General features: G+C 43.7%; 2 protein-coding genes across 6 annotated transcripts in view; one reads left to right on the forward strand and one right to left on the reverse strand.

The window, feature by feature from the left end:
• Window positions 1-202: 202 nt before the first annotated feature.
• On the reverse strand, window positions 203-14,338 carry BROX (BRO1 domain and CAAX motif containing). Of its 4 annotated transcripts, none has more exons than XM_069800073.1 (13): window positions 14,189-14,338; window positions 11,951-12,081; window positions 11,051-11,157; window positions 9,433-9,529; window positions 8,013-8,108; window positions 7,311-7,383; window positions 6,844-6,949; window positions 6,203-6,292; window positions 5,327-5,412; window positions 3,932-4,013; window positions 2,731-2,881; window positions 1,128-1,287; window positions 203-631 (listed from the first exon to the last, which is right to left on the reverse strand). In XM_069800073.1, the coding sequence occupies exons 1-13, from the start codon at window positions 14,336-14,338 to the stop codon at window positions 545-547; spliced, it is 1,416 nt and encodes a 471-aa protein (XP_069656174.1). In that variant the 3' UTR covers window positions 203-544. The 4 variants fall into 4 exon arrangements, with proteins under 4 accessions (XP_069656174.1, XP_069656175.1, XP_069656176.1 ...); XM_069800074.1 differs by lacking the exon at window positions 14,189-14,338 and adding an exon at window positions 13,154-13,549; XM_069800075.1 differs by lacking the exon at window positions 14,189-14,338 and adding an exon at window positions 13,154-13,549 and having other exon boundaries at window positions 11,951-12,106.
• The window catches only part of AIDA (axin interactor, dorsalization associated), a 28,367-nt gene continuing 18,815 nt past the window's right edge, over window positions 14,293-23,844 (forward strand). For both annotated transcript variants that reach the window (XM_069800078.1, XM_069800079.1), the window contains exons 1-2: window positions 14,293-14,468; window positions 18,277-18,346. In XM_069800078.1, the coding sequence (XP_069656179.1) occupies window positions 14,359-14,468; window positions 18,277-18,346 (180 nt within the window). In that variant the 5' untranslated portion in view covers window positions 14,293-14,358. The remainder of the gene's footprint in view (window positions 14,469-18,276; window positions 18,347-23,844) is intronic.

The raw sequence follows: 23,844 nt of genomic DNA on the forward strand, positions 1-23,844 counted from the left end.
AGAGCCCTAATCTATAGAGGAAAGAACAGAAGCTAATTGTTTCAGAAGAATATAAATTGTGCTCTAGTTATGGTGAACTTAAGGTTTTCCAAGTTCTGTGAAATACCATAGGAGTGTTACACACCAAACTGAGATTTTCTTCGCTCACTACGATTAAGTGAATCGAACACGACAGGGTGTTAGGCCTGAATGATATAACCTGATAGCGTATAATTTAATGGAAAAATCCTCAAGTGTTACAGTCATGATACTTCCTTTGCTATTTGTGGGTAGAAACTAAACCCACAAAAAGAAACTCTCTAGAGGCACAATAGGAACACTTAAGCCCACTCATTCTATAATATCCCACTAAAACCAAAAATAAGTCAGATATAAATAAACTCTTAGAAATCCATCACATTCTCGAGATAAACACATACTAACAAAAGTAAATTAAATTAGTCTTCTAAATTAAAAAAGAAGAATCAGAAAAAGGGAGATCAGAACTAAAGCCCCAGAGTCCAATTAATACAGTTTCAAAGTGAATTCAAAGCACTTATGGCACTTAAGAAATCTGGCATCCAGTGTCTTTTTGAGGCTTTATATCTGGTTCCTTCAGAGGTTTTACTTCTTCATCTGGTTTTGGTTTAGCCTGCAAACAAGAAGAAAAAACCCTAAATACCACAAGTACAAACCACTGTGTCTGCACAGTGTTTATGCACAGCTGGCTTTACATACTCTAATCTAATAGTCCCCTCTCTTTTCAAGGCTGAAGTCTCTGAGCAAGCCTCAAGCAAGGGGGAAAAAAACAAATATTCTCTATTTCAGCATCCTTAAATGAATCCTTTTCTAAAAAAACAATCTTTCTATCGCATTCAATCCTGTAACATTTCAGCATCTTATACACATTAAAGAATTTCCTTCTATTCAGGACTTAGAAAATAATTGCTCCTAATTTCCAGATGCTGACAGTGTGGCAGAGAGGTTAACTGACTTGCCTCTTGGCAGAGTGGAAATGTGAGCTCGGGTGGTAGCCTCGTGTCCACATCTTGCATTGAGCTGAGGAACATTCCAGAAGAGCAAAATAGTAACTGTATTATACATAGAATAAAGATAATGGGAAAGAACAGTATGTAAGATCAGCTTACAGTGTCATCCTTTGGCCTCTTGGTGAGATCAAATGCTGCAAGTGTTTCAGGAGTCCAGTGTGCGTTCAAGGCAGGAAATTCAAAAGGAACAGGCTCTACTAAGCCATAGTTTGCTTTCAGTTCCAGCTGGGGAGCCTCTGCTGGCACCTTTTGAAAATAGCTGTAACAGAATATAGCAATGTATTTAAAACACATGGCACTATCTCTGCAAGTCTTGTTTGCAATTCTAAAGAAAAACAATCTGTTTTTTTACAGTGGCAATCAGTGCTGCTCTCTCCCATTTCATTAAGGCACCATCCGACATGCATTCTGTCAGCAAGATTCACAAGAAAAAAAGCAATTCCTTCTTGGTATTGTTCATTCCCTAACAGCTATGTGGGGTTTTTTCCTACTTGATAACCGTTATTCCCAGCGCTTCAATGAGAAGAGCACCTTTTGTCCAAAAAGACCTTCAAAATCCAAATTAGGATTTAAAATACTTCCCAAGAAAGGTGAAGAGGACAGTTCTTTTCCTAAATCAGTCTTAATGTGCCACAGTGCATAATACCAACAACACTGCAACACCCACAAAGACTTGCTACAACACAAAGCCTGAATGAAGGTATAAAACTACCCTTGGCAATCCAACAAGAGCTGAAAACTGACAAATACTGACACACGCTACCTTATTTCCTGTGCCGCAGCAGAGCTCTGCAGGAGGCACATCTCCCAAAACAGTCACTGGTTATCTGGTTTCTATTTCACATTTTGTTTCTAGAGGGACATGAATTTGTTGAAATCTCCTGTATGCTGTTGTTGTAAGCTATGACAACAGTTTTTGGAACCAAAGCAGAGTAGAGAATTTCTCCTCCTATTTGCAGTTCAACTTGATGTTCTTGACAATCCTTTTTGTTTTGTCAATTCCCCTATTATGCAGGTCTTCAAATATCATAAAAAAGGGAAATAACAAACCTATTATGCAATAGTAAATTGTAAGAGGAGGGGAGGTGAGAAAGAAATGAGCAAAAGAATTCTAAAGCCAAACTAATCTTGCTATTTTAAACTGCTGCCAAACTCTTTTTGGAAGGGGCATTAACTAACAGAAAGCCCTATTCACAATATTAATTATACTTAGACTGGTAAAGCTCCTAGCACCCTAAGCATATTCTTCACTGAAGGTATGACTGTGTCTTGACTTCCCTGCTAGCAATGCAGAATCAGCTACCAGTCTTCTCCATTTCCCCTGTGTCCTCTTCTGCCTACTAGATCCCAGCAGCCAGGAAGAGAGCATTAGAATAACACAGCAACCTCTGCAGGACTTTCTCTGGCACAGAAGGAAAAGAAACAAAGTGGCTGAGGAATGAAGGAAGAAACCTGCTTAACCTCTCCAGCATGTCAGTCCAACCTACCCTGCTGAACTGGCACAGAACACAGACAGGGTGATAGCAGATTCGCTATGGGTCTGTGCTAAGAGAAAATTACAGAATTGCAAATTTAAGTTACATGCTATGCCCTAAAGGAATTTAAGAACTGGAGAGTAAAATTTACCATCCCATCTTGAAATAAAGGCAAATAAGGTAATAACAGTTCATACAGAGTACTGTACCAACCACGAATTACTTACATGAATCCATTCTCTCTCTGGCATTTTTCTAGTGTGTTCTTAATCAAACTTCCTAATTTCCTAAAGAAGAGATGTCCAGAAGGTTTGGCAGTAGTCCCGGGCCCTTTGGTTTCTCCATATTCTTTGCACAATGCTTCGGCCTTGGCAAAAACTTTGCAAGAAAGAAACGCAATAAAAATCATTTATGTGACTATTACATCATGGTTCTGATCTACAGTGCTTCAGTATTAAGAGATACCAGAATCCATTCAGGCTTCTTGCTTCTTAGAAACAAAAATAAACTAGCTCAAAGGCAGCACTTCCAGCCAAGATTTACTGCATCCAAAAAGAAACTAGGAAGAGAGAAAAAAAAAAAAAAAAGATAGCTTTTTGGGTAGGAAGACACAGGAAAGCATTCTTGTGTGTGAGGCAAAACGTAACAATAAGCCCAAGAACTGTGCCACATAGTTGAGAAAAAGAGAGAGTATGAAGGTGTCCATGCACAGTTGATGTCCCAAAATAAACAACACTTAATATGGAATGGGAAAAGAAGCACTCTTCTCTGAAGAGCAGGCACAGTAAAAATCACAGTATTTGTTCGACTGCAAGTAATCCAACTTAGTTTGTTCTTAATAAATTCATTTATTTTTAAAATTAATATTAAAAGCTTCCAATTTGATGATTTGAGCATTTTTTTATACATTGTGGTAAAGTTATGCAGTGCAGGCCACTGGGGTAGCAATAGCTTTGAAGAAAGAAGGATAGCCAGAAGACCCTGAACTACTGCATACTTCCCTTAATCTACCTTTCAAATGAACAGAAAGAAAGTTACTGAAACCTGTTTAAAAACAAACATAGTCTAGATTTACTATTTAATGTAAGACAGAACAACCTCCAAAGCAGAAAAGGCTGTGGTTACTTAACATACAGACGAGAAAACGTGATGACCAGACAATTGATTTTTACACCGTATTGCAGGCAGTTCAAAGCCAGTCTTTAACAGGCTGAGAATTGAAGATGAAATTTTCTGCAGCACTGTTATGAAAGACAGTCTTTGGCAATACAAAAAAAGAATCTACTGTCTCTACTCAAAAGTATGCTGGGTTTTCATCAGGTGACAGATAAAATCTTAAGTTTATGGGAGACCAAGTAAAGACAATACAGCAAAATAAAACAGGCATGTCATCATCAGACCCTGTAATCCAGTCTCAATCACACTTACATTTTTCTGATTCCTGCAGAGACCTGATTGCTTCCCCACATTTATCACTTGCCAGTAAAGTTTGACCATGGTAACAGTATGCCTAATGGGAGAGGACAAAATCATTACCAACATCATTGGGCACTTCCTGTACCAATTCACTACTTCTCTTCCTTACATGAGAATTGTGTCTCTTTGAAGCTTCCATTCCTTGCAGATAGCTGACAATTTGGGAACACAAGTCAAAGCAGCATTCACTGAATAATGCAGTTCAACATAAACAGCATGAGGTACGTACGAAGCAAGCTGTCTCAAGTCTAGCCAAGAGTAACTCTGAGCTTCATGAAGGCTGTTTTACCAAAAGCACTAGTATATAGTTTAGTTCAAACCTCTCCCTCTCTGTATCAATGTGCAGCATTAAGCCCCACCACAGAAAGAGGATGAACCCCAGTCAAGTTTACAAAGCAAATACTCTAAAAACTAAAACTGCCTGAACACTCAAAAACCAAATCTGCAACAAATGTCACTGAATCCAGAAGAGATGAGGTGTTCTGCTGCTTGAGATATTTTGCCACAGTACAAATAACTTTTCCACCCCAAAAGGTCCCATTCCTTCACACTTATGCCTGAAGATAATACTGTATTCCAGTGAGAACTGAATTGCCTCTTTTCTATTATCAGAAGTTGTTGAGTTTAAATACCAAATACCACAGGTAAAGGAACAATCCCATGAACTAATGCCTACCTTCCATACCTTCCTTTAATGTCTGTTCTCATGGTATCGCAAGTGTTAACTAAATCTACCATTGCCCATATTACACAAATTAAAAAAAAGTACCACAGCTCTGACCCTACCTCACCTCTCAAACTTGCTAATAAGGCATGCAGCTTTTAGCTACAAGTTTAACATAAGAGAAAGACAATTGTGTTAACTGCTTAGTTCGGGCCTTTTTTACAGTATGAAAGAGCCAGATTACAGGCTGTGGCAGGCTACAAGAAATAAACAGCAAACTGAGCAGCTGATGATCCCAAGAGCACCACTGCACTTGCTAAGAGAGTCACACAAAAAGGGACAGCACTCGGAATGGTACCTAACATTACTTGATGCAGTTTCATTCAGGGCCTTCAAAAAGATGATCAGGCCTGAATTATGCCTAGAATCAGATTGTAATGCAGATAATGGAAAACAAGTATTATGCTCAACCTGAACTGCTTCACTTAACGATATGTGATCACAATAAATTCCACACTGCAGTAATTTCACGTGGCTCAACAAAAACACTTGAAATGCCACTGACACTGCACAGTCTCTCTTCACAGCATGGAAAGAAAGTCAAGGCAATACTTAGCCCCCATTCCCTATCCAGCCCTTAGACAACATTAAAAACTGTGACTGCTGTCAGCTGAAGTACTTACATAGGCCATATAGAAACAGGTCTTCAAGTTTAAGTACTTCCTCCATTTACCTGCATAGGTTGGATCCAAAGTGGATAATGTTTGATCTATGAACACATATGTAAAGTTATTCTTTACGACCTATCCAAAGAGAAAAATGCCACACACACTCAAAAGACCAGAATTCTTAAACTTAGCAATAGATTTTAACTATAAAGTAGCCAGAAACAAGTGACATAAATTACTCCTGCAAAGGCACAGAGAAACTATGAGAAAAAAACAAAAATTATGCAGTTTATTGAGTTATCATGCAGTTATCCCTAGAATCCCTGAAACTGCTGTCCACTAAGTTTGGAAGTATTTTTCTCCAAAGTTTCTTTAGGCAGCATTTCAAAGCTTGTTCCTAGTTTAATTTCAAGTAGTGATGTATAAAAGCCTACGTATGTTACAATATTCCATCTCTTACATTGACTCCCATATTTTGGCACTTTTCCCACTTGCCTCAGTAAGACCACTGATCAGCTTACTCATCCGCTACATGCTTTACCATCTGCATCATAATCTACTGCCCAAAGGCAGTTGAAACACTCCATCTACCTCAAGCCATTTGTTTGCTGCTATTAGATACTCTCAAGACATTACTCCATCTTCTGTCTCCCCTCACTAATACTTCCTACCATTAGCTACAGAAAAAGATTCCCACAAAAACAAAAGGCCTTATCAAAATATATTTGTTACGCTGATAACTGAAGCCTTAATGCGCTAAATAGAAGCTAAAAATACAAAGCATATCCACTGGGAAACAACGTTAATATCACAATTGACAGGCAGGTGAAGTACGTCTGCTGGCAAGAATGCATAAACCAGGTCACTAAGGACACAGAACAAGACACTTACCAGCTTTTTGGTAAAAGTTAGCTGTTTCATAAGCAAGGGCAGCTATTAGTCCTGGATTGTGTTTCAGCTCAATAGCCCGAGCAATTGTCACTGAAAAAAAATTCCACACCACAGTATTAAAGTTTAATTGAAAATGTCACATCAAATCAGCAGAGGCATTTAGCATTTTAAAACCCCTGCAAGAGCAGAAAACAAGTATTGTGCAGTCCAGCAAACTGCAGAATAAAGACAGATTGTTTCTTGGATAGAATGATTCCAAATTAAGAGGAAAGCTGAAGGAAGGTTATTCTGAAGACTAGCTGTAAACAGAAACTGTAAATATTTTAAAGTAAAGGAACTGGGAATTTATGTTAGGCAAGCATAGTGGTGAAGTGACTGCATGAAAGGAAAAAAGAAGAGAGGAGGAATGTCACACGCAAGTTCGTCCAAAGTGGTTACATTTGCAATATCAGACTGTTTTTTGGCATTTTCCTCCTGTAATTGTAACTTAAGTTTCTTTAAAATCAACCCATCCCACTAACCCACAGTACTTCAGGAGAAGAAAAAAAATGGCATTGCTGCTAAGCAGACTTCACAAGACATCAAAGTAACCCACAAAGACTGTCATTTCCCATCCCCAACAAACTTATATTTGAAGATACCTTCTTGAGCTTCAGCTTGGCACTGTATGATGTAAGAGTCTATAAGTCGAGCTTCTAAATCTCTTCCCTTTTCTACAGGTGTAATCAATTTTGGAATGTGACTCTCCTAAGTACAAAGCAAGTCTCAAAGTTAGTTTAGGCTTAATACCACTGCTGCCCATGCAAAGCAAGTCCCTTATTCCTAAATGGATGGGACAATGAGTGAAGGTCCCAAGACGGCTTGCTGCACTCTTGCATGTGCTACTGGGCAGACAAACAGATTACTCTTCCACTGCCATTGGGAAAGAGCAGCAGCAATTGGGTGGTAGCACAACATACTAATACTCTTCTTCTTCCTGTATCATTCAGATAGTCTGAAGTATTTGTTTATTCCGTAGCATCGTCAGAAAAGCAAAGGCTTTTCTAAGACAAAAAGTCAAGTACTTGGAGACTACTTAAAGAACAGACAGCAGAGACAGTTTTTCTACCTTTAAGTGTTTAAAAATCCCAGCTGCTATCTTCAGACTTCTGTGAACGTCTTTTGCTTCATCTTCTGTTATACTAAGAATAGAGGATGAATCAATGAAATTTTAGTTAGGAAGGACTAGGTGTCATTTAGCCCCACCTTCTGCTCTGGAGCAGGACTATTGACAACAGTAGATAGGGTCAGTTATGGCTTTGTCTAGATGAATCTTGAATCCTTCAGGAATGGGGAGTCCACTAATTCTCTAAGTAACTTGTCCCACTGCTGTGCTACCCTCATGGTAAAGAAATTTCTTACAGCATCCAATCATTAAATAATCAAATAGAATTCACTTGAAAAAAAGAAATGTTAACATCAGCATTAAAAGTCAAAGCTTCAGAAATCTCCAGGGCTAAAAGTCAGCAGAGCTGTGATTTTGAGAAACTCAGTTTTTTACCTGCTCATTTAGAGCAGGACTGATGAAAGGTTTATTCACAATTGACGCTTTCTCTATACCACAGTCACGTGGTACTAGTACACTTTGTTCACAGGTGCAGGAAGGGACTGAAGTGCACTTGGACATTACAGCACTTGAATGAAGGCCAACTGCCTCCTTGAACTCCTAGTCTTAGCTGGACATACACTACGGCAGTCAAAACTCAGAACCTGCTTATTTTTTTGGTGGAATATTGCTGCAATGGATTCCTAAGAAAAGAAAAACACTTACTCTTCTTTTCCAGCGAGTCTTGATGCGTATTTTGTGTACCACAGAGCCACATTAAATCCCATGGAAACCAGTTCAAACACTGCATCCTGCTGAGCACTAAAGACAGACAGACAAACCCCCCCCCAAAAAACCCCCAAACAATTTAATGCTTTCCATTTTGTTCTGACAAGCTCTGTCTGCTGATAGTTCACATAGTATAAGTCAACATTTCTCTCCATAAAATATTTTTCATTTAAGAAGTCAACAATTTCCAATTCAGAACCTCTTACTTGCTGAACTGCCTAAAAGGGACTTCAATTTTTACTTATTCCCTTTAAGAGCTCAGAATTATAATTTCCCACATTCAGATGCCTACCCTTCCCATTTGGGAACTTTTATTTTAAAACAGTAACTTGAGATTTGTTTAGCTTTGGGTGTGGCTGACATTTTTCCTTTTTTTTTTTTTTTTTTAAATTGCACATTTTGTGGAAAGCCTTGCTCTGGAATACCTACTTTAAAGTTGTAGCTGCTAAGTTAATAAGTCAGAGTCTATTACATCTCCCTCAAATGAATGTTATTGCAAGTATTTATGTAACTGCCGTCAAATGGCATGTGCAAATAGCAGGAAATTTCAGAAGCTAAACCCACGGTCTTTGAAAAGAGTGAATTTGCAATCACAAGCTCAGTATAGCTTAGGAACTTTAAAAAGAAAGGTGTGGGAGTGGGAAGAATAATGTTGGCACAAGTACAAGTGTGTATGACCATGAAAAAATTGGAAAAGAGTCCTAATCAACAGATTGTCTTCCAAGGGGAATAAAAGCTTCAAGGAAATCAAGTCACTTCTAGACAAAGCTTGACAAATTTGTAAGCGTGGTTATACAACACAATTACCTACAATAGCAAGAGACAACTGAATAATCCAGAAGGTTACAGATCTATATTCCTACTTAAAATGGAAGCTCTGTTTGTTTGTACCAGGAGTACATGTACTTTGAGCTTCAGAGGACAAGAACAAAATCAGATCTTCAGCAACATTTGTATTTCAAAAAAATGGAGAAGATACTGGTCAGGCAATACGGCCAAATTTAAAAGTTTTAAACTGTAGTAATCTATGTTATCATATTCAATTCACCAATACTCTCAAAGTTCTTCTTTGTACTGCTCTAGCCAACTGTAGATACAGTCTGTAGATAACTAAGACACAATGGATCCTTCTACCATTATCACTTGCCTTCACATAAAGGCAACACATGCTTCAGAACACTTAATACAGTACTGCAATTATCAAAAACGCAAAGCAACAAGTTTTTGGAAACTACTTTGTCTTCAACATTTTGCTACACTTCTAAGTTTTGCTTCACACCCGGCTGGCACACGTACATATACGTAACAGACCAGAAGAAAACAGCTGCATACTCTGTAATCATAAAGGCATACGTACCTTGGAACTTGTCCTTGTAATGTGTCTGTCCACTTGAAATTCTGAATATATCTCAACTTGCATTCTTGGGAAGAGTCATCCAGTGAGAGGATAAAACCTATAGAATATAAAAATGTACCGAAAGGCAATCTCAAAGTAAGAAACAGAAACAAGTAATGAAGGAATGGGGATCAATGAGAATACAGATATAGAATAAAGGAATGTTTCTTGCTGTAACACTCAAAAACCTGTGTTACTTCCTGAGGCTTTTATTTCTCAATATCTTGAGAACAAGATGCGCAAAAAAACATAGTGGCTACTACAAGAAAGTCCGTGCCCAGCAGGTTACCAAGTCAACCCTGTGAGTCTTGATTGCTCAAGGAAAACCTTGCAGATGTCTGCATGTCCCAGACGGTGACTAGTTGGGAGTTGGACTGACCCAGGTACGGGATGGCTGAGGCTGCTCAAGGTGATTGAGTGACTGCCCTGCCACCATAGTGGTGATCAAGAAATACCAGGAAAAGCTGCCTGGTCAACAGGGAGAGGGAAAAGGCTTATAAGCATGGACTCACCTAGTCATGATCTCTTTTGTCTCCCGGGCTACAGGAAATGGGTTCTTTAAGTCCAGCAGCCCAGAAAGCAGCAGTCCATGGGATGAAGCTCATGCTATGGGATGTTCACATCCTAGTATATGCAGGCCCAAGGAATTTTTCAGGGAGTAGTAAGACGGGTCTTGGTCTGATCAGGTCTTACAGACTTCAAGAACTCAAGACTTGCAACAGCAACTATTGAGGCTACAGCTCTAGGTGCTGTCATGTGTTTACAAAGACAGAAAATACTTGTTCCTTTCACATGCTGAAGTTTTTAGTGACCAAGCATGATGCTTTCCTGAAGAAACTCTCCAAATCTTGTCTGTAGCAACATGGACTGTTATCTTACCTTTATCTAGAATGGCACATTAGCTTACACCCTCCCAGGGACTGAGGGAACTAAACCAACTTGAGCTGCTTCACTTCCCACAGACTGAAAGATCACACTCAGCCGATTCCTGAAAACTCAGTCCTAAGAAACTTGTCTGAGGACTTGACTGGTAAGAGGGAGTTATCAAAATATTGGCAGGAAGAAGGCTGCAAGGGAATGCATCATCATAGGTGACCAGCTACTGAAAATGCAGATACTATGCTAACGAGCACCTATATAAAGACAAGCAGCAGCAGAAGTGTAAGCTTGCAACAAGTCTATTATCTAGCATCAGACAAACCAGAAGTTTACACCGAAGAGCGGCTCCTATCAACTAATTAATAGACTCAATTTATACTTAAGGAGCAATTCACCACAATCTAAGAGACAAAGAAACATTCTCTCCTCCAGCAGGAAGCAGAATGAGGTTAAAAGCAAGAGGACAGGTCTGCCAACACTTAGTACTAGCAGGGTCACAAAGGACACTGAAACTTGCAGAAAGGGCCTGGCGAGTACCCATGACTGGTAGCAAGCATAGAACCCACGAAGATACTCTTTCCTGAAAAGTGCAAAGCTTCTTTACATAAGATTAGCACAATACGCATTCTGAGAAGTGTCATTAAAACTCAAATTACATGCCTCTTGATGTATTAGCAGTATTGTTAATACACGTTCCTACCTTGCAAGAGTGAGAAGTACAAGTCAGTTGCATTCTTCATCATTTCTGGATTACAACTTGAGTCTGTAAACAGCTCCAACAGTCGTGTTCGAGATAACCTCAAATCACTGTATGGAGGGGAAAAAAAAGAAAAAATAAACCTAAGAAGTTCTCCCCAAAACTATACTATTAAGAAAATACCCACACATGTATACCACCACTCTTTTGGCTAAGAAAGTGGAGCTAAGCGTTCAACTTAGCAATCTGAAGGCAAGGAAAAGTACTTTATGAGGAAGATGCCAATAAATACAGAAAATTCTTCCTCTCTCCTCTGGATACATATGATTGACTCTTTAGTTTAAAGTACAATCCATTTTGGACAGACAAGAATGGATAATCAGTACTCATTATCAATCTCTTGTTCTAACACAAACTAAAATAACTATGCCTTTCTCTACCAAGAGGCTGGGTGCAGGGGGAGGGAAGGGAAGTAATAAGCAGGAGCATTCTTCAACATTTGAATGGCATGAGCATATGAAGAGAGAAGAATAGATCTGCAAAACGAGCTGAGATCTCTTTTCATTATATTCCTATCTACAATAGAACATCCATGCCTTATTCACTTATGGAAATTACTTTCAGTAATCTTTTGCAGAAGAATGCACAGTCATCAGAAAGACAATGAAATGTTTAGTCTTTTGCCTCTGCATTATTATAAAAGGCCTTGCTATACACTCAGAGACTTGAAAACTGGATAATTCATTCTTTGTAACTAAATGTTCAGTGTTATCACTGTCTTATTGTCTCCCAGCCTACACTTTTCTAGTCATGTTCAGCACAAAAATTGAAGAGTAACCATTACTTTAAGGATGTCCTGCAAACCGTGAGAGACAGAGTGAAGTTAATCACCAGTACACTTACTTGCAAACCTTTGTTGCAGCTGGAGTGGTAGCTACCCCATAAAAATTAAATGAAACGGGAGCTGTAGCCTTCAAAGGGTTGCGATGAAACCAGTGGGTCATTTTCTTTCTGTAGTGTTGTTTACGCCAAATCTAAGGTGTGCAAAGAAATGAATAGCTGCAAGAACAGGTACAATTGAGATGCTATATATGTCATGCTCCTCAGCTCACAAAAATGTATTCCAAATGTGAACAATTAGGAAAGAAATTACTTTACAAAGTTGTATATAATTACACAGAAGAAAGTAGAGTTCTTTTTTTCCATTTGAAACACTAAGCTTCCATTGCCTTGTCTTCCTCATCCATGTGCTTAGTTTGACAATTTTACTCTCTTGAAATACATATGCTTTCTGAGGCAATTATTTTAAGTTGGGCAAAAAGCTATAACCTACTTTGCTCTATACTACTGCATACGGTCTTACTCAAAAAAACCCCACAGTGGTTACCTCCTGCATAAGGCTGAATATTTCCTGTGTAATTTACAGGTATATCTCAATTCACTGAGGTCATTATATTGTGCCTAGTCAACCTACTAGTAGCTTCTATTGTGGCACCGTTGATATAGATGTAACTGCAATTACCTAGTAACCCTTGCTGAAAACATGGATGTATTTACACACATGTAACAGACATAGAAGTTTGGTACAGTACAGCTAAAACAGACCATCTTTTTTCTTTCACCTCAACTTCAGCAAACATATATAACACGAGCATCCCAATGAGCTTTCAACAGTGTGCACGGCAGGAGAATGAAACATAATGGGCACACGCTGAAACAAGGGAGGTCTGTACTGGAGAAAAAGGAAAAACTTCTTCACCGCGAGGACAGTGGAACTGAGGAACCAGTTGCCCGAAGAGCTTGTGTGGTCTCCATCCTTAAAGGCTTTCAAGACCTCAGGGGATAAAGCCCTGAGCCCCCCGGTCTGACCTCAGAGCTGACCCTGCTCCAAGCAGGACGTCGGACTGCAGACACCCCCCCAGCCCCCCCAAGACCTCCATCATCCTTTTTCGATCTCCAAATCCATCGTTATAAAACACTTCGCAGCTTCGCTGAAAAAAACCAAGGAAGATCTGACAAGCAGCGACCCCCTGCCACCGTCCGGGTCTTCCCGACGGAGGAGGTGACTTGCTCACCGCCAGCACCTATCACGACATCTTCACACACCTGCGCGGCGCTCAGGTGCTGTCGCACGGCTCGGCCTCTCCCAAGCCAGGGGACGGTTTGGCCGCCACTTCACAAGGGATCTTCCGCGTCCAAACCGCCTTTACCCCCCGCACCCGACAGAGCACAGGGCGGTTTGCTCGGCGGGAGCCCGCCCGCTGCCGACCGCCTCAGGCCCGCGCCGCCGCCTGGCCAAAGCCCGCCGCGCGCTCAGCGGCACGCACCGACGGACGGACGGACGCCCGCCCCGCGGCCCCTTTCACAGCGGTAGCTGCGGTGCCGCCCGGCTCCCCGAGCCCCGCCGCCACCAGCGAGTCAGGCGCAGGCGGCCCTCACAGGCGCCGGGACCCTGCCGGGAACGGCCCGCCGCCACTTCCGCCCGGCCCTGCTCCGGCTCCCGGCGCTACGTCACACACCCGCCGCCGCAGGCAGCGCCAGCGGAGAGCCGATGACATCGTCCCGCGCGGTAAGGCGGGCCGACCGCATCGCTCCCACCGGTTATATCTTCCCCCCCCCCCCCCGCCCGCCTCCTCCTCGCCGGGTGCCGCCAGCGCCAGCCCCGCAGCTGGGGTCTCCCCCCGGGACAGCCGACGGAGGCACAGCCAGGCCCCGCAGCCCTCCCCCGGTAGGGACCCCTCGACGCCACAAACAGAGGCGGGAGCGGGAGGGGACGGCGACCCGCGGCCCAGCGGCGGCACCGACAGCGACCCTCCCGGACAGGTGACCCGCCTGCGGCGCTGCACAGGGGCACCGCTGCTTACCTAGCGCCGGGGGGGGGGGTGTCCTCCCGCGGCGGCACGGCCGGGAGCTGGAGCGGAGAAGAGGGGAGGGGAGAAGCGGTCCGCGCCCGGACACCGCCGCCGCCGGGACCCAGCTGGGAGGGCGGGCTCCCTCAGGAGCCACGTGACCGCCGCCATGACACATACCGAGGCGGAAGTCGCCGTTTCTCCACCCATTCCCCCCCTCCTCCCCGAGCCGCGGGCGGGCGCCGCCGCCTCGGTAGCGATGGCGCGGGCGGGCGCGGCCGGCGCAGCCTACCTCGCTGGGCGGCGCTCGCCGCGTTTGGTTGTCGCGGCGGCTGGGCAGGGCCGGGCTGGGCTGGGCCGGGCCGGCGGGCGCGGGGCTGGCGGGAGCGGCTGCCCGGCGGGAGCGGCTGCCCGGCGGGGTGCCCCGGCCCGGGGTGAGCATGGTGCCCTAGTGCTGGGGCTATGTCGGAGGCGGCCCGGAGCCTCCTGCAGCGCTGGGGCGCCAGCTTCAGGAAGGGCACCGACTTCGACTCCTGGGGGCAGCTGGTGGAGGCGATCGACGAGTACCAGATGTGAGTGCGGGGGCGGGCGGCTCCCGCCGCTGCCCCGCCGGTCCCCGGCACGGCCCCAGAGCCCCGTGCGAGGGGCCGGGGGTGGGGGGGTGGGGGGCGGAGGGAGGGAGCGGCCCCGGGGCAGGGGGGCGCCCGCCGGGCCTAGGCCGCGGCCCCCCTCACCCCTCAGGCCCCGCCGGCGGGTCCCCTGCCGTTATATAAGGCGCGGGGCCGTGGGTCGGGGCGTCCCCTCAGGCGAGGCGAGGCCGGGGGGGGGGGGTCGGCCGAACCCGCCGGGAGCCGCCCCGCCGAGACCGCCGGTCGCTGGCGGGTGCTCGGCCGGGCGCTGCCCCCCTCGCCGGGAGCGGGGCCGGGGGTTGGGGGGCGAGGCGGGAGCCGGCCCGGCCTTTTGCGAGGCTGGCAGCCCGCTGGCGCGGAGCTGCGGGCCTCCTCGCCCTCCTCTGCCCCGGCGTGGGCCGTGGAGGCGGTGGGTTGGTGGAGCCCCACGGCGACAGGCACCGGTGGCTCGGGGCGCCCCCGTCCCGTCGCCCTGTCCCCCGGGCACCGTGCTCGTGGGGAAGGGGGGACCCGGCTGAGGCATATGGGCTGCCGAAGCATCGGCCTTACCCAAACAAACCCCAAACGACCCATCGGGGTGAAAACTGGTCTGTCACACGTTTGCGTGTTTCACCCCTGGTGAAACCGGGGTGGGAGAGTGGGGAACCATCAGCCCCAGTTAGACTGGCTTGCGCTGGGTGGGACCGCACCATCCATGAATCCCTTGGTGGCAGGGGCGTACTGGCAGGGTAGGGCACTGTTGAGGATATCCTCAGAAACACACCTGCTAGCTTCTTTAGTCAAATGCTCTCCTCTACTACTCTGTTTGCCATGAAGATGGAAGTTATTTCCTTGTGATCCGAGTATTGCAGGCTGTTTCTTATGGTGAATTTTCCGGAAGAAGTCCAGAGGGTTTGCACTTGTTCCCCAAGAGAAAGTCAGCTGAAGGGATGCTCTCCGAGAGATCTTCCAGCGTTCTTCAGGACTATTCCAGTTACGGGCTGTCACCGCAGTGGCTACCAGTTCAGTTGCCATTCAGAGTAACTAGACTGCTGGCCACATACAGCATAGTCATGAGACGCTATAATCTCATAATTTCATTCACTCACCAGACAGGATGATGCAAGTTCAGTTACTCGTAGTTTCCTGATGGTCTTTAGAGCAGGGCAAGCTATTACTACAAACCTTGGCACAGGGATGAAAAGAAGTTCTGTTCCAGATCTGTATCTCAGAAGAAAACAACAATCATCGTAAAGTAAAAGAAGGTATTTTTAATAACTGCCCTTATCTGGATGGATATTTACGAGGAGTCCAGCAGGATCCCAATGCTTTAAACTGCCTTGGCAGTCTCAGCAGTCTGTTTCACGTAATGACTTTTCTTCAGAGTGAAAAGTCTTCAGGCTTCTCATTCTGAGCTCGCTTCATTGAGAAGTAAGGTCACTAAACGCTCGCAGACGGCCCAGTTTGAGAGTCGAAGTATAACTTTTGTTCCCTTCCTCCCAGCATCGCTTGTGTCTGGTGAGAGCTGCACCCTTGCTTTATCCTGACTTCGGAGCAGTGCGATATCTTTGTAAGAAAGCTCCTCTTGCATAGTAGTATTGTAAGCTGCTCTTACAAGCCTTATCAATGAGTTTCTACTGAATAGAGTAGTTGTCAGTAGAGGAACTCTGTGGTTCCAGGAAGGAGAAGAAAGGGGAAGAGAAGATCAAAGGATTACAGGGAGATATTTCCTAGGGAGGAGCAGAACCTTTTCAGTATGCATATCTGCTTCTTATAGATATAGCAGGTAAATGAATAACAATTTCAGTCTATAGGGTAGAAGTTGCAAGTAAGAAGCACAGGGCAAGGTACCTACCTGTAGCTCTGCAGAGACATAACAGCATGGCTTTATGCTGTTGCCTTCACAAGTGCCAGCCCAAGATGGGATGAACAAGTGTGTTGCTGCAGTTGGCCAGGTGCTGCTAACACTGGCAAGGTCTGTACTCATCAACACAGGGAGGCTGGGGAGAAGCTGGTTACAGTGAGCTTGCTGACACTGAGAAAGATTTTTCCGAATCTAAGCTAGTTCAGTCCATGGATTTAATGGCTGGTGTAAAACACAATTATTTGCCTCCTGTGTCCAGGGGCACCTACGTCTGCTCAGGTCTTTATGGTATTCCTGGAAGTGCAGGAAGCTTGGTGCAAAGATTGGCCCTTGTTCATTCAGGTGCCTACTCACGCAGGAGCCCTCTGAACTGTCAGCAGTGCCTTCCCTGCTAAATGTCCCTGTCTGTGGAACTTGATCTGATCCAACTTTGAACAAGGTTCAAGTGGGATGCCAGATGCATTTACTTGAATTAGGGTGGGTTTTTGTATGAGTGACAAATGAAAAGAGGGTTGTGCTACTGATGCTTGCAGAAATGTTAATACTGTTGTGGTGCCTCTTGCGGGTGGCATATTGCTGTGATGGTGATACACTTTCTTCAATCGTTACTTTTAAATGCCCTTTCTATATGTCCTGTGTATCATATAGGTGGGGCAGTAGGGAAGGGGTGTACATTTGAGTTCAAGCATGTTTGTGCTTTTTGTCTTAGCCACCACCTTTCCCCCTTTACGAAGGCGGGCAGCGCCACTGAGTTGTGCAGTTACCTTGTCCTGTTTGGTTGTGTTTTCACTGGTGCTAGTTAAAAACTACAGTGGCCTCAACCCTTTGTAAGAGAGCTTATTTGTAGGAAAAGCAAAGAAATAATTGAGTTCTGACTTTTGTTTCTGACACTGACTTTGATGGTAATCTGTTTTGGTGTATGCATCTTGGTGTATGTATTTTTAACCCACCCCAAAACCAGGCTAATCCCCAGCACAATGGTGGCCGTGAGAAGCTGAATCTCTTTAACAATGCAAACTTGTGAGGTTCCAGACGGAAGTGTATTGCAATGCCCTGAGTACTGCTGCTGTCCCTGGGTTTCCCCTCAGCCCCCTGTCCCTCCTCCCCCTCTGCTTTTTTTAAGAAGAAGTATTTACAGGGAATGGCAACAATTGCCCAGAAGTTTTGCTTGTTTAATGTTCTCCTTCCTCCCCGGACGGAAACTGTAACTCTTCCCATAGCTTCCCTCTCTAGCTTCCTTTCGCTTTCTTGAGCTGTTTGCTTACTGTTACTTTCCAAACCCCTTGGTACTCCTGTCTCCGTGGTGACAAGGGGTGGGGTATCTGCTCCGCATGTGATGCTGACAGGCACAAATGTGAGCTAATACACCCCGGCAGCCTGGGCCAAGCCGCCCTGCGCCTGGCTTCCAGCACTGGGAGAGCTTGCGGCCGTCGCCTAGGGTGCCCGCACCCACGCCTCCTGGCAATCCAGCTTGCCTCAAATTCTCCCTGTGAAATGCATGTCGGCTTGTACCACAGTGGGTCTTCACAGGGGGTATGGTTTGTTATAAAATAAGGGGATGGGGAGAGGAAAAAGGTCAGTGCTTATAAAAGGGGCTGCTGGCTAGAAGGACCTTCTTACCTGTTCTCACTTCATGATACATTACATATGTAGTCTTTCCTGCCTCATGTAGTTGCATACTTTGTCCATCTTCTGGGTTTTTTAAAGTATGGCCTACCATGGTTCTAGAAATCTTTGTCAAAAAAAGCCCCCAACCAAAAAACCCCTAAAACCCCCAAAACTATTTGGAGCAGCAGTCTGTGGACCTTTTGGCTGACATGTTTTCTGGAGACTGGGGTGTGGGTGTGTGGGGGTGTGTGTTTCTGTGTTTTGTTCCCACTCTACAATTTTTTTTTTCACCCCATCCAGATTAGCAAGGCATCTACAAAAAGAGGCACAGTCTCAGCACAACAACTCGGAATTCACAGAAGATCAAAAGGTGGGTATTGCTGTTTGCTCAGGCAAGGAGCTTGACTCGTAGATGTTGATGTGTATTATGGGTTTTTTTTTATCTCACAGTCCAGAGCCTTATGAGACCTTTTTTCCTCCCTCAATATACGCAAACAGAAACAGAGCCCAGCGTGGCTAAAACAGTTGCTGTCATTAGATGTGACAGGTGCTCTGCTGTGTAATATTGAATGTCATGCATGCTGACCAGAGTCCTTCATAACCTGGGTGTTTCTATTTTTTGGGTGACCTTTTGATAACTTGCTTGTACAACGTTAGCACAATTTATGTTTTGAAGTCTGAATACAAAATGTCTTAAACTGCAGATATTGAGGATCTGTGGGGGAGATGTTAGCTTAACATGTAACACCTGACTGGGAAGGGTCCTGGCAGACTACTCCCTAGTAGTCTCTTAGAATGTTATTTGTTTATAGTCTTTCAAAATACTGAAATTACTTTATTCCTTCTTCCCTCCCCTCAGCTGAAAAGGCTGTTTTTTGTCTCAGGATTGTATTAATGCAGTTCTGTGACAGGGTTTGAGAGGAAAATGCTATCTGAAGTCTTGTATGCTCAAGCATTTTCAGCAAAATACAATCTTTTGAGATATGAGACCCTGCTAAATTTTCATGTCTTGTATAAAGGCATGTTTTTCTCAGGAATACCAAGTTAGAGAAACCCTGTATTTCCAGATTTCCAAGTCATAAGATCACTTCTTTGAGCAATGGTATTGCCTGAAAATTGACATTTACTAGGTTTGTAACTGTTTCCTTGACATGTACCAATAAGAAAAGCAAAGAGCTGGTCTTCCATGTACTGTTTACCTTCTGCAAAGAAGATAAGGCTCATGATCATCTTAAACTGAGTCATATTCTTGGAGAAGGATTTGGTCCACCTTTCCTGAACTGAAGGCTTGGGAGCCTTGTTAATGTTGGACAGCTGTTTACTCTTTGATTGCTTCTGCTCTCTGTCCCTTGCTGGTAGCATTCTCCATCATTCTCAGCTATAGTCATCTTTACTGTGTGTTTTCCCTCTGTGGATACTCTTGAAAATATGGTTACTTCATGAAGATGAAGCTGTTAATCTCACTTCTGGAGGCATCATCTCCTGTGAGTATGGGAACCAGAACCACACAGGGCTTTGCTTCCAGATGTTCCCTGAATCCTGTGGAAAGGACCTTGGACCAGACTGTGGAAGTGAGTGAGGTCAGCCATGAGGGAAGGCCTGGGGGGCTCAGGAAGCAGAGATAACTGACCTCAGATGTTAGATGCGCGACTGTGATCATGTCTTAAGGAGACAGTCTTCTGAAAAGAAAACAATAAGGAGTGGCTGTTTTTGAATCCTTGCAGAGTGATACCTGTTTCTAAAGCTGATATAACTTACAAAAGAGGTTGACATTTATATCACTTGCTTTTTTTTTTTTGCTTTTTTTTTTTTTCAGATCAGTAAGGGCTGATGCACTGAAACTTTAAGCCTGGTTATCAGATGGTGGTGCCTATTTCATTAGCCACATACACAGCCAAATTCCCCAATGTTTTGTTGAGAGAACATTCTTTTTCCTTCCTCTACCATGACAAATGCTAGACACAAAAATAAAGAGTCTTGCTATTGCTTTGAAAGAAACACTTAAAAATCCATACAGCAAAATCTTTTAGTCTGATGTTAACCTCCTTGCTGTTCTGGTCTTCCCTATTTCTGCAGGAGCTCAGCCAGTATAATCTAGTGTTCCTGACCAATTACTGTCATCGCTAGTATCATTCACTTGGTGTGTAGGAGTAGAGTTTAGTGTGCTTCTGGGTTTTCAAGCAGTTTGGTTAAATAGAAGTGTATCTTCTCTCTTGCCACCCTTCAAAAAATCTGTATACCAAAACAGCTACTTTTGCTCAAGTAAGTTCCTGCCAATGCATCCACCAGCATGCTATTTCTTCCTGGTTCTGGAAAGTCTCTTTCCCTAATATCTTGTTTTTCTGAGGTTCTGTATGTCATATAAGAGCCACTTCTTTATTTTTCTGAATGTAGAAAAGTGTGTAAACTTCAGGGTTTGCTTATCTGATATTACTGGCCAAGGCTGCACATAGAATTGCATAGATTGGAGAAGACAAGGCTGTGAAGCAAATTATGATTTCCAGTTGCTTGATCTATCCTCATTCTAGTCTTTGTATAGATTTACAGTTAGCTGTTTTCCAAAGGACCATACGTACTGCTGGGAATTACTGTGAGGCTGTCGTTGTTTCTTACTTGACATACTTTGTGGGGAAGATGGATTTCAGCAGTGATTCCTTTGTACCAAGGGAAAACTACTAGCTTTACAGCTACAGGGAAAGGACAAGGCTAGGTTCAGATCCTCAGCCCCATCTGTCTGTATAAACTCTTACCATGTTTGGGTTTATTTCATTCATCACAGGTGGTGTTACAGTGCAGATATGGCCACACCATAATTGATGGTGTGTTACTTGCTAATGTAATCATACAATCTGTTAATCTAACAACACTTGACAGATACCACCAATTTCTTTCCTAGGCATACTGTGAGCCAATTATCATTTTATCTTATGATAAATGTATTGTTTATGGTAAGAATTCAGACTTTTAAATATTTGTATCTTGCCTTTTTGCTTTTGATCTGAAGAGTCTGTTTTGAAACACTGTATGCTACTGCCTTTGATAGAGCAGACTAGTCTCCAGAATTTGCTTTTCATTCCTGCATTTTCGACTTCTGGGTGGTTGTCATCTTATATCTACTGCTGGACATAATTCTGGAGTTTTAGTTCTTAGGGAAGGCTCTGTCTTGACTTGGATAATTGACAGTGCTGGAATCTTCATTAGTAATTGTGAATTTTGTTGAAGAATTTCTCTGCAGATAAATACTGTAAACAACAAATCATTGTGTTTAAATCTAGTCACCCTGCAACAGCTTTAAGGAGGCTGTGCAACAATTTTATCACCTAGAAGCTGCATGTATGGATTACTAACAGATGCAGTTACTGGTGGATTTACCTTGGTCTTAACATCTGCATCCTGCTGTTCTTTATTTTACGTTCATTCTCTAAAAAAAATCCCATCTTCATTCATGAACAACCACTGTGTTTTGCTACATGAATTGTTCCAGTTAGGTTTGGTAATGGTTGTCAGCTTGCCTCCAGCTATAGTTACTCTCACCCAGTTCTCTGTGCAATAAATTTGACCTTTAAAGCCCTCTTGTAACCGCAGTTGTTGCTTCTCATGTAACTGTTTTTGTGCTAGGCTGAGTTTTCTTCAGTATTAGAAAATCATGCTTTTTTATGCAATTGGAACTTGCTGAAATAAGAGCACTGTTGAACAGTCTTAGCATGATTCATTAAACTACTGGTCTCCTAACAGCCTAGACCTCTCTTTAAAGCCAAACTCTGCTCTGGCTCTGTATTTATGCAAACATCTTTAACTGCATTACAGTTAGCACAGTCATTACTCACACAACTGCACTGAAGAAACCTTGACTACAAGATCAACTGACTTTTTTCCTTTCTAATCACGAGTTTACATAAAACTGAATCTTAACTATTTCAAACTAGTGAAGTTAATTATGGCTTCAGTCTTTCTAATGAGATGCAGAATGTTTTCTCTGCTGCAAAAAGGAGCCTTTGCATGGGATAGTTGCAGCTGAAAATGATAGCGGTGTTTAGCTGCATTTTTAACTTTTGGGTTGGGTGTGGTCCCTTAAAAAAATAGTTATGAATAATGCCTGCTGGGAGCTTGCCATATTTCAATAGATTCCATATAAAACCTATTCTTTACTATTTTAAGACTCCCAAACTCTCTTCAATTAATCTGTTTCTAGAGCCATTATTGCCCTTCAGCCTCCAGGAGCCAGAGGACACACATTTTGTATTGTTGTTTGTCCTGTTAGGAGGTACCTAGTTCAGGCAGTTTTAAGAATATACAGTTACGAATCTGCAGGATAGGGAACAGGGGTGTTGCTGAGCTTATTGGTGAACTGACAAAGGGGATGGGCATTGAGCAGTGCTTCTTGAGACATCCTTTACAGTGTGGACTTAATGCTCTACATGTGAGACTGGGAGGATAAGAGCCATGTGAAAATCTGTTTACGTGTTCTGATTCTGTGGTGGGGCATGGAGACTGTGTGCTGGCACCCTGTGAACTCGTAGCCCTCTTTCTGTGGTGCATTTGGAGGGGTTTTGATGTAACACAGCATAGGCATGCTCTTTGCTCAGCAGTCAACACCCAAACTGTTGAACAGCTGGGTTTTTGCAAATGTTAGAGCTGTAGTCAAACCTCAGAGATTTCCCCTCCCTTCCCTAGGGAACCTCTGGATTCCTTTCTTTTACCCATTACTTCACACCTTCCTCTTTAAGATTCTACCTTTGCAAATGTATCTTTCCAGATGTTCTCAAATATAAAAAGGAATTCCTTTTGTTGCACTGCAGCCGATGAGATGGATGTAGTGAATTCTCACCCGAGGGACTGAGAATCTGTTTCTGTAGTACTACCTGGTGTCCTCCCATCCAGCCTGAAGGTATATGTAAATCCACAACACCCATGTGTGGAGTGCAGGTCTGAAAGTGTCAAACTTAATCCAGGACTGTATGTACTCCTTTCTTTTTAAAAAAACTGTGTTTTTCCAAGCTATGCTGGACATCCAGCTGTGGATCTCTGTTAATGTAGCAAAATTTATTTCAGGGAGGTAGAAGTTTGTTGACTGAACCTAGACTACAAAACAAACCTCCACAGAAATAGAGCTGTAATGTTTTTACTCTGCCATGTTGCATGCAAGCATGCAGTGATGTTGCTCTATATTAAAATTCCCAAACAGCACACCACTACATATGCTGCATCCTGGGCAGAGGAGAAAACAATGTGTGTCCTGTGCTAATATGCATCACTTGCTACTTTCCTAGAAGGTGCTGAAAAGAATTTTTCTAAGACCTCCATACAATGGACAGTAATATAAACTACAAGGATGTAAAGTCTGGGCTAATGCCATGTTGTAAAAGAGTGTTTAAGACAAGAGGAGACACCAGTTGGGGAGAAATGGCTTTGAAAGCTTTGATAAGCCCATGGTAGCAGATGAAAATCAGGTATCTGAGGCTTTTACACACTCCAGCTGTTAGCTATGCCCTTGAGGTATTGATGTCTAATCTGCTTATGATTCAGCTCCTGAACTCTTTCAACTTTCAGCCTGGCATAAGGTGAACTGAAACTGAAGCCACTTCGCTTTTAGCCCAGCTAGACTTGGCCCAGGAACTGATTGAGAAGGAGTAGTAACATCCCTTAGCAGGAGAGTCAGGGCAGATGACTAGGGGGAGGTAGCTGTGAAAGCATGTCTAGTTTTTGTCTGCTGCTACAAACCTCTTGGAGCCTAAAATGTAACCCTCCTTTAAAGGGTCGTTTTGGCCTTTGACTGATACTGTGTAACTTGCCAGATGCCCATACTCTTGAAGTTCATTGATGCTGGAGTTGTGCTCTAGGAAGTATTTTCCTCCCCTTGCATCCAGC

This window comes from Haliaeetus albicilla, chromosome 13, assembly GCF_947461875.1.
Source record: "Haliaeetus albicilla chromosome 13, bHalAlb1.1, whole genome shotgun sequence".
Classification (NCBI taxonomy): Eukaryota; Metazoa; Chordata; class Aves; order Accipitriformes; family Accipitridae; genus Haliaeetus; species Haliaeetus albicilla.

Bases quoted from the DNA above. Each gene is read 5' to 3' on its own strand.
- BROX (XM_069800073.1), bottom strand. From the start codon at position 14,338: ATGCTCACCCCGGGCCGGGGCACCCCGCCGGGCAGCCGCTCCCGCCGG. The intron at 9,530-11,050 runs GTAGGAACGTGT...TATATTCTATAG, and splicing joins GTACTTCTCACTCTTGCAAG to GTTTTATCCTCTCACTGGAT. The intron at 6,950-7,310 runs GTAGAAAAACTG...CTTTGTACTTAG, and splicing joins GGATTTTTAAACACTTAAAG to GAGAGTCACATTCCAAAATT.